The 9713-nt window shown below is 39.0% G+C and overlaps 1 protein-coding gene across 7 annotated transcripts in view; it reads right to left on the bottom strand.

Moving 5' to 3' along the window:
* Positions 1–421: 421 nt before the first annotated feature.
* The window catches only part of LOC139303108 (voltage-gated potassium channel KCNC1-like), a 28913-nt gene continuing 19621 nt past the window's right edge, over positions 422–9713 (bottom strand). The window contains exons 3-5 of one of the 7 annotated variants that reach the window (XM_070926819.1): positions 8905–9099; positions 7022–7042; positions 422–576 (exon numbers count right to left, since the gene is read on the bottom strand). In XM_070926819.1, the coding sequence (XP_070782920.1) occupies positions 422–576; positions 7022–7042; positions 8905–9099 (371 nt within the window). Of the gene's footprint in view, positions 577–2413; positions 2462–7021; positions 7043–7864; positions 7987–8900; positions 9100–9713 lie in introns of those variants that run through there. The other 6 variants (XM_070926820.1, XM_070926824.1, XM_070926823.1 and 3 more) reach the window with 6 other exon arrangements.

The following is a 9713-nucleotide window of genomic DNA, read 5'->3' as shown; positions in this document are numbered from 1 at the left end:
TGGACAGTGTTGTGAGCTCAGTTTTGTTTGGTCCAGAATACTTAAAAATGGATGTCCATCTACACACTTAATTCTACTATTAAAATGTAACTGTGCACATTTTCATGTTTTTTAACCTCTGATACTATTTTATTCACTAACCAATCGAAATATATATATTTTTTTTAACAATTCTTCTAATAATTTAAATTAACAGTGTATCATTAAAGCTAAAATTTGTTTTTGACCCCATCAGCTAACCTGATGCATGCATCATAAACCATTAGATTCACAAGACAAGAGGTCATTCTTTCTACATTCAAGTTCACTTTACGTTATTGCTATTGTTTTTGCACGGTGTACAATCCAAATAGAGGCTTCAGTGTGATCAGTCCATAGCTAATCCAAATCTCTGATCATCCAAGCATGAACAAACTTTCTGCTACAAAATGGAAGGGATGGGGGAGCGACAGCGGCGCAGTGGTCCTGGGGTCTCATAGGTTTCAAAGGGTGGGCTAGTGATAGGAGCAAGCCGCAGTGATGACCCAGTCATTCCCGATATGTTATTGAGACTGCGAGATTTCTCGTAGCTCGTTGCTTTAAGAAAATAATTTATTGAGCGATTCATCAGATTATAATATGTGTTATTGTTTTGATATCATATGCAAATAAAATAAAAGGAAATCATAGTTGAAATGTTTGGATATGTTATGACAATTTCCATATTCAGGTGGTTTATTGAGAGAGTTACGTAGTATTAAAACATGAACGTGAGGTTTAAGATGTTGTAAGAAGAAATCAAAATGAAAAGAGAAGGATAAGAAATTGAAAGCGTTATCAAATCATAAAGACATTTAAAGGACAGACGAGGACAGACACAGACAAGACAGACAAGACAAGACAAGAAAATGCGAGTTATGATATGTTTTTTTTTTTTTTCTTTTTTTCAAAACAGAAAAGCAAAAGATTCTTAGATATTAATAAATGTAACACCTATAGCAGGCCCATTGAATAAAGCACCCAATATTTCATCATGTGAAGCGTAATGATCGGGTGTTTTAGACAACTATTTGGCCGAAACTATACAGTTTTACATAAATACACAGTAGCAAATACTCAGATATCACAGATACAGTGTCGGAGTTGACCACATGAAGTTTTAGGTGAAAACGCTTAGAGATATACCACTAATGAAGTTATGTAGAATAATCAATTGCATTGCATTACGCTTCATAAACAGCCCACTCAGTTTTTGCTTTTGGTTCCTGTAAACTTCAAATGGCCAACACAAAAATGTCCTCGCTGCAACATTTAAAAACACTTCCTATCCCCCGGTAATCGCATCCTGTAATGGAGATCAGTTCACATTTTGTTTACAGTGGGAAATGACACACGGAAAGAAAGGGTGATATATTAAATTGTGCAAGTGTATAGCAGTATAATGCATAGTACTGTGCACTTGTATGTTTACAATAACCAATTTATCTAAGAAATAACACATTGGCCTTTGTGTCCTTTCCCGCTGTATTTGTGGTGTGTAACACAGCATGCAGACGTTGAATTCACCCTGTAGGAAGCAGCCACAGAGAAGGTAGTGCTGTGCTGACGGAGTGTTGTTGCATCAGGTGAAGTGAAAACACCATTGGTAGGTAGGAGTTAATCTGCCCTAACAATGGCTAACTGACCCATAATGGGTGGAGTTTTACAGTTTTTTTAGGAATGTGTTACATTAGCTGAAATTAAATGTTAAGGTAATGTAATAAAGCTGTAATGCTCCAAGTTATGGTGTATATTTTTGTCAAACTCCAACCATCACAGGGCTACAGTCAAACAACAAAGAACACCCATTGGTACAGTATGACGCCTTTTGTGCCTTCCTGCTGAAATGGAAAAATACGGCAATATTGTGTTGCGCACAGTGGCCAACTCTGGATTACGCATCATTTGAGCCAACCATAAATAACAGACCTTTTTTTATTCTGACTAGCTCAGGCACATTAGTCGGATGGCAACTCAGTAAAATATTGATGATGCATTCTTTTTTCCCTGGGTTTCTTAGGCTGTATGTCGCACAAAGATTTCTGAGAAGCTGTCTGGCCAATCTGTGGTGCTGTTTCCAAGTGCTTTGTTCATACCAGCCAAATGTATCAGGACAAATTGTGAGGTTGCATCAAATGGCAGCTATATTTGTGATGTTTGCTGAGTCAGAGTTGAGGGGCAACAACACGAGGTACAATGTAGTGAAAAAAACATCTCCAACTTCTCATCCAGCTAACCACAGGCATCACCAAATCAACCGGGACTGAAATCTTAAGGATACAACTTTAACTTATCTAAATTCATTTTTATTGATTGTGCAACCCGTCTAAACCACAACGCTAACGTGTAATATAACATTGTTCCATTCAATAGTTTGAGTTGCAGAGCTTTTTATGAAATAGATAGCTTTAACGTCTTGTTATTGCTGTTACAACAAGTTGAACTGACATTTTTCAAAGAATAGAAAAATAAATAACGGGTATAAATGAATATTGTGTATTAATTCAACTGTTATAGTGTCCCAACAGCTCATATGAGAGTTCAGCTAATATTAAGCTACAAGTTGTATTAGGTTAAATATTAAGTAACTGCTTTACTTTGATACGTTTGATTAACAATGATGAATGCCCTACAGATCTGACGTATGCATTATGGGAGTTTACAAGACTAATGTTGGGAAGCCCGTACATGAAGCTACAAAAAAGGTTTTGATTCCACTGAGAAATTGCTTTGGATCTATTTTTGGTGCTAAGCAAAAATCAGCATGCAGCATGCAGAGAGGAGAGAAAAAGAAGGAGAGGAAGAACACACACTGCTCACGTGATACAAAAAGACTAAGAACACTGTGTTCCATTTACATTATGATCTTCAACCAAACTAAGACTAAAAAGTAAAAGTATAGGTGGCCATGTTTGCAGTATTTCATTCTTAATTAATAAGTAATTATTAAGTAATTCATCTTTACTGTTGCTTTGAACAAACATCCTTTATTTGGCACTTTTTAGTCTGATATCAGGGGATTTAAAACACTTGTCAAGCGCAATATGAGTAAAATATGGATAAGAGGAATAAAAGGAGTTCCCCTCTGTTGATTAGATGAAGGTGAAAGTGATGAAGAATAATGTAGAGAGGGCAGTAACGTGGTTCTGATGATATATGTAAGTGCCTGGTTTGGTTGGCTGCTTTGCAACCAAAAGCTTTAGTATTAGTTTGCATTAGTTTGCCTTTGCTGTGAAAGTATTGCTTGGTAAAATTAAAGACAAGGAAAGCTTTCAGGAATTACAATAAAAATGCTTATAAAGTTAATCATGTCTCAGCCACTGTAGTCTGTCACGGTCTGCTAGCTACCTCCTCACTGTGCTAAGTAGTGTATTTACAACAACATCAACAGGGGTTTTGTGCTCTGGGATTGTCTATCAAGGGAAATGTTGAGTCTGGCTGTCACTGTATTCAGTGATGACATAATTCCTGCCGAAAGTCACACTTAATTTACACTATGGAGCGAGTGCGTACCTACCTACAGTCAGACTTTAGTTACACTTGCACTGCATTGGCGGCCTGGGGATGGGATGGAGAATGAGTGTTAATCACAGAAGGAGGAGGTTATGGAGAGGGAAGACACAGAGGGACAGAGAGAGGAGAAACTGCAGATATTCTGACCAGACTGTTTACCAAGGAAATAATCATGTCAAATTAAACAGATTGAACCGAGATAATAGACTTAGAATTAATCCTCCTTGTATGTGCGTAGAAGGAAGAGAACTATTTGACCGTCTCTACATATGTCTCATATGTGTGTGCTTGCGGTGGATACACAGGATTTGCTGACTGTTCAGATGCTATTCTTGGCATGGCCACATGCTGTATCATTCTTACATAGGATCAATTGCCTGTTAAAGATGGTATGATCTCCTGTTACCCATAATTAGATTTATTGATCGCTTCATGACCATTACTGAAGCCACAATGTGTCCATACAGTACATACAGTGCCTGGGATGTCTTTAGGGGAAAGTAGATGACATGCAACTGTATCTGCATCCTCTTGTTAGCTCTATGTAGGTCATACAGACCTATATGCGTCAGCTGTTATCATTAGAGCTCAAATCCATTTAATATTTTATATATATACTTCTCATACATATTCATAAATATTTAGCATATGTACATACCTACATAATGTACATGTATACATATCATGTATTATTTCTTTTAGGTAAAAGTCTGGCTTAGAGAAAAGAATATTTGCAGTGTTGTGATGAGACAACATAGTAAGAAACACAGTTATATTGTTTCAAAAGGTAGAACATGCGTGACAATGTAGAACACATTTTACATACTGTTGATGACTGCAATGACGGACAGGAGGACACTGTCAAGTGTTAGCACATAAAACACGTTTTCACACAGATGACTTTCTACAAGAAATATCTTAGGAGTTCAATTTAGAGTTGGTATGTTTTATTTGGTTGTAGCCTGTTGTGCTGAGCCACTTCACATAAGAACTGGAAATTGAGCGTGACAAATAACTCAGGCAGAAACAACAGAGATGTTGTGGTGGCCAGTAAGTGAATATTATAACCACCAACAATCTATCGTAATCAATGTCATTAAAATAAATAAGGGTGGGATGAAATGTGGATGAAGAGCAAATGCGCCCTGCTAAATATAAAAACTTGTTTATAAATAGATTTATACACATTCTGTCTAATGTATGGTACTTTTTAAACTTCAAAATTTTATTAAATTGCAATGCATAAAATATGTTGGTTTACGAGGGCTGGGAAATTATAATCCCTATCTTTGGGTTAAAAAGACATTGAAATTTTTCATATTATGGGTTTGGTTGAATTTGCTGACGAATGAGCTTTTTTGCCAAATAAGTCCTTGAGAATGTCCTGAACCAGTGAGACATTTTTATGTTATTTAATTTCACTGTTTAGTTTGCAATTTCCTTTATCATTCCAATTCATTGAAGACAAATAGTAGGTGATGGTGAAACTCAAAGGAGAGACCACAGGAAGAACATAGGGGGTGTCGAAACATCAAACAACAAAACACAGTTGTACAAAACTCAAAGACATTTAGAAATAACAGACCATAACCACAGACGACAGCAAAATGTGTTAATTCAAAATAAATATAACTTAATCCTACGCACATTGAAAAGATAAAGCATTCACACTACACATGAACACAAATCTCTACAAAAGATGTATACACCATGTTAGAACCACAGAAATAAAAGAAAAGAACTACTCGTACACATGTAGGGAGGGACTGAAAGGAGAGAGAGAGACAGAAACAAACAAGACTGAGACCCTTGAAGAAGGTCTAGAGGAGTGATTGGGAGTGGGCAATCAAAGGGGTGATTGACCGTTCAACCTTAGTGAGACATGCATATATTGCATTGGGTGCATAAGGAAGTAAAATGGCCAACGATCAAAGAGAAGAAACTGAAAAGCTAATAAAAATAAGTTGGCAAAGACATCTTATGCTTGTATCTATGAAATAAATCACAACTGAAGCACACAAGAATGAGTTTTTGACAGCATGAGAATCCCTCTTTAAAAACAAGAAGGAGAATGTTTATTGTCGGCGGAGAACACGGACATGAACTAACTTAAACCCAGTGCTTTTTTTTGTTCATTTTCTAGATATTCAGTACTGTTTGTCTTGTCTTAAATCACAGATTTAACGGATCATTAATCATGTAAGTTGGAACAGCCAAATATACTTTTTATTTTTACATGCACTGGGCGAGAGGTGGGCTACACCCTGGACTGGTCATATGTCTATCACAGGGCTGTATACACATGACCTGGTTATCAAATGCTTGAGAATCAGCTTACAGAGATCAAATATCTCTGGTATTTACAGGAAGCACCGAGGCTCAAAATATTAATGCAGACTAAGAAACAAGGACCATTACAGATCCCCAATCTGTGTATGAACTTTCCTGTGAGAAACCCAAACCCTGAAGCGTCATCCTAGTGATGCCAGCGCTTATTTTCTTCAATGGACTCCTGATTTGCTTTAAAGAGGGATTTTTTTTTGTAGCACTTAAATTGCAGTTTATACATAAGAACCACTGAAACAGAAGCAATGTCAGGGACCTCTAAGTGAAGGGCTTGGACAGCTCAAGGCTTGCTTACCTTAAACAGCATGTAGCCACTTTTCAATCAAATCTGTCATAGCGTTTTTCTGTCGGCCTGGTCAGTAAGTGTGTAAGTGTTTCAGTCACAGAGTGCAGCTTATAACCCTTTTGATTTCTATCCAGGTCTCCACAGTACAAACACAAAAGGTCCTGAACTTTTGGACTACACAAGGCACTGAAAGCACAGATACATGGTCTAGGGAGTAGTATTTCAGATCCATTACACGCTTACAAGGCAGTATTTTGGCAAATAAGTTTTGTCATAATTGGCTTTGTTTACAAAGCTGAAGTAAGACATGTAATGACAGTTTTAAAAAATGTTGTTTTCAGCGTGGCATGTTTCAAGAGGTACTATCCCTTGACCTAGATGGCTCCGCTGACCCCAGTGACCTTGGGCCTTGGACAGATGATTGTCGTACAACACTGCACTCTCACAACTGTGTGAAGCTATCAGGGCTGCCCAATTGATATTACATAAAATACGGCATATGTACATGTAAGTATGCACATCTTGGAGCCTGAAATGTATTCTAGCATAGAAGGAATAAGAAGCTTCAGCTAATACCTGGAGAGTTTGTCAGTTAAACCTGTGCATGAGTACATGTACATACAGTATATATATATATATATATACACAAGTGTAAAAAGACAAGACCTTTCTAAATTGCAGTGTGTGCTTTTGTTTACCAAGGTGGAGGTCTGTGGGGTAGGGAGTAACACGGATAAACACAGTAGAAGGGAAAAACAAAATTAAAGCCACACACAACAGCACAAACACAACACTCAGACGGCATTGAGAGGACAGAGACGCAGTGTATAACATGTAAGAATGAAAAAGCCCACATACACACGCGTGATATGACACAACCTGAAGAGAGAGACAACAACACAGAGGCACATCAGACAACAACGTGACCCGCTGTTCCCGTTCAATCTTCTTCAGTGTTATGTTTTATTAGTTATTGACACAGGACACGACAACTGGGTTATTTTCACTTGAGCTGCTAGATGTATTTGTATGTGCACGCCCAAACGGACGCGCTCTTGCAGTCAAGAGTGTGTGCAGGTTTTAAGGTCTCACACAGACACATACACACAAGTATACACAGGTGTGTGCACACTACTCATTATGGGTGTATATCACAGAGCAATCCCATTTTCTTTCATTTTTTTTATACCTCGTACATTGTTTATTGTTCACAAAAGTATGCAGGTAGGATATTGGGCTGAGGTTAGGTTTCATCGGATAAAATACCTCACAAATCAGATGACGACCCTAAAATGCCATTTGCCACCCAAAACCTTAATGTTCAGATTTAAGCACTACCTAACCTTAGCTCAACTGTTTGCATCAATCCCTTATTTCAATACTTAAAATTGCCAGCACACTTTCCACACTTTCAGGCACAGAGAAGACTCTTCACGGGTGACACTTTAAACTCTATTGAACATGTAGACACAACACTGTGGAAATGGTGGTGTGTCTGTGATTTGAAGTCATGCAAAGTGTGTGCAGCTGCGTCTTGTGTTAAAGTGTGTGCACTGAACTGGTGCAGTGTAGTTTGTGCAACTGCGAAACATGCTATGTCATGGAGAGCCGGATCAGACTTTCTGTATGTTTTCAGTCAAATGTTGACTGGGCTACGGGCTCCTTTACTTAATTTTAACTTTTTGCAGTGTTACCTCTGGTCTATGGTTTGATCCAGGAGGAGGTGGAGTTTGCATTGAGGTCCTGCTGTAACAGAGACCCTTCCATCTTATACCAATCCTCAGTCAGAGGGGAGTCTGGGCTGGGTGCCAGGGCTGCTGCCTCTAGTTTGTTGTCAACAGGGGGTGTTGAAAGTTTGGAGGGAGTGTAAGGGAGTGTTTTGGTGCAGGTTGGCGGCAGTGGTTGTGGTTGGATTGCGGTAGTAAATGAATTAAGGTGTCAGGTTTTCATGAGCATGAAGGTAATGCACATTGGGTAAATTAAAAAAGAAAGGGGGGGGGGGGGCAGGAGGAGGAAAATGAGTGCATGTGTTTAAAGATGGGGCAGAGTAGAAAGGGGGCCAGGAGGGAAAATGTGCGGCAGGTTAGGGAGGGAAAGTCATCACAAGGGGTGGGGAAGGGGGGGGGCAGACCAAAATAAAAAGGCAATGCAAGGCAAGGGAGAGAGAAACAGAGAGGGAGAAACAGAAGTGACAAGAAGTAAATTAATGCATGGTCAACTGTCTGAGTCCAGAAGACAGAGAAAGACAGAGATCGTTCATGAGCATGAATGAATGTGACATCATGGTACAAACAACTGAACTCACGGACGCCGTGGAAAGATGGAAGATGAGGAAGAAGAGAAAGAAAAAGGAGAGAAGTAGAGGGACAGAAAATCTTGTCTGACAGAAGAAATAAAATATGATACCAAGCGGTGATGGATACACAGACAACATGAACGTGAAGAGGTGGAAACAAATAGAGCAGAGCAGAAGAGCTATATGCATGTGTTGTTACTGTGTGTTTGTTTTGCTGCTAGCTGTGATTGGAGCCTTCAATCTGTAGTTTCATGTGTGCTCTCCCATCCAACCCACCCTTCCTAAATGTTTAGATCTTATACACATACAGTGACCTATGTGTGCTCATATATATCACTTATATAATATATATGTTTACAGTATGTTGTGCCTGGCATCTTGCTGTGTGGATCTGTTTACATAAGATGTTCATGTTTATGTATCCGTCTCCTGGTGTGAAACGTACCTTTCCGCACATTCCCATCTGTGGCACGGAATTCCCTGGTGTTGAGCAGGAAGCAGGCGCGGTCCTGCTGGTAGCGTTCCCGGGTAGGCCCTCGCCCAATAGGGCTCCTCTCGTCTGGGCTCAGCACCTGGTCGATGGTGGGGCAGTCCTCATTAGCCAGGGCGGCCGAGGCTGCATCACCGTTCTGCTTGGAATCTAGAGGGACGGTGGGGGCAAAGCAAAGGGAAAACATACAGGAGGATTATGAGGAAACCACAGAGAAGAGCATCTTGTCTGTCGTCTTTAATGGATTAATTGATCTGCAATTTTTTGTAGGTAATTTATTAAGAAAGCTACCAAATCTTTGCTGATTACAGCATCCCAAATGTACACATTGCTTTGCTTGTTTCTATTTCACATCACTCTAAATGTCTAAAAGTCTTGGATGTTTTTTGTTGTTAGATAATACTAATTATTATACTTATTATTATACTAATAATCTTTATCAAATAATGAAATGGTCTTATTCACTTTAGGCTGTGATGTTGTTTAGTGTTGTGCTGGAACATGTGGTGCTGACACTGCACTCCAGTTGTCAACCTTTTGACTAATACAACTTCCTGCTAGAAAATCTACTGACACAACCTACAAGAAACCTTTTTAGACTGGAAGAAAGCCAAGCAGACAGGATGTAGTAGAAGCACTGATGAAACCAATATTTTCCTGGCTCACTGATGACTAAGGCAGTAAAGTAATGCATTAAAGGTGCATTATTGTTGCATGTGACCGACGCCTGATGCTGCAGCATGTAAAGAGCAACAAAGAGCCAA

This window comes from Enoplosus armatus, chromosome 20, assembly GCF_043641665.1.
Source record: "Enoplosus armatus isolate fEnoArm2 chromosome 20, fEnoArm2.hap1, whole genome shotgun sequence".
Classification (NCBI taxonomy): domain Eukaryota; kingdom Metazoa; phylum Chordata; class Actinopteri; order Centrarchiformes; family Enoplosidae; genus Enoplosus; species Enoplosus armatus.
Note: the sequence above shows the minus strand (reverse complement) of the source record. Positions and strands in the feature narration are given on the sequence as shown.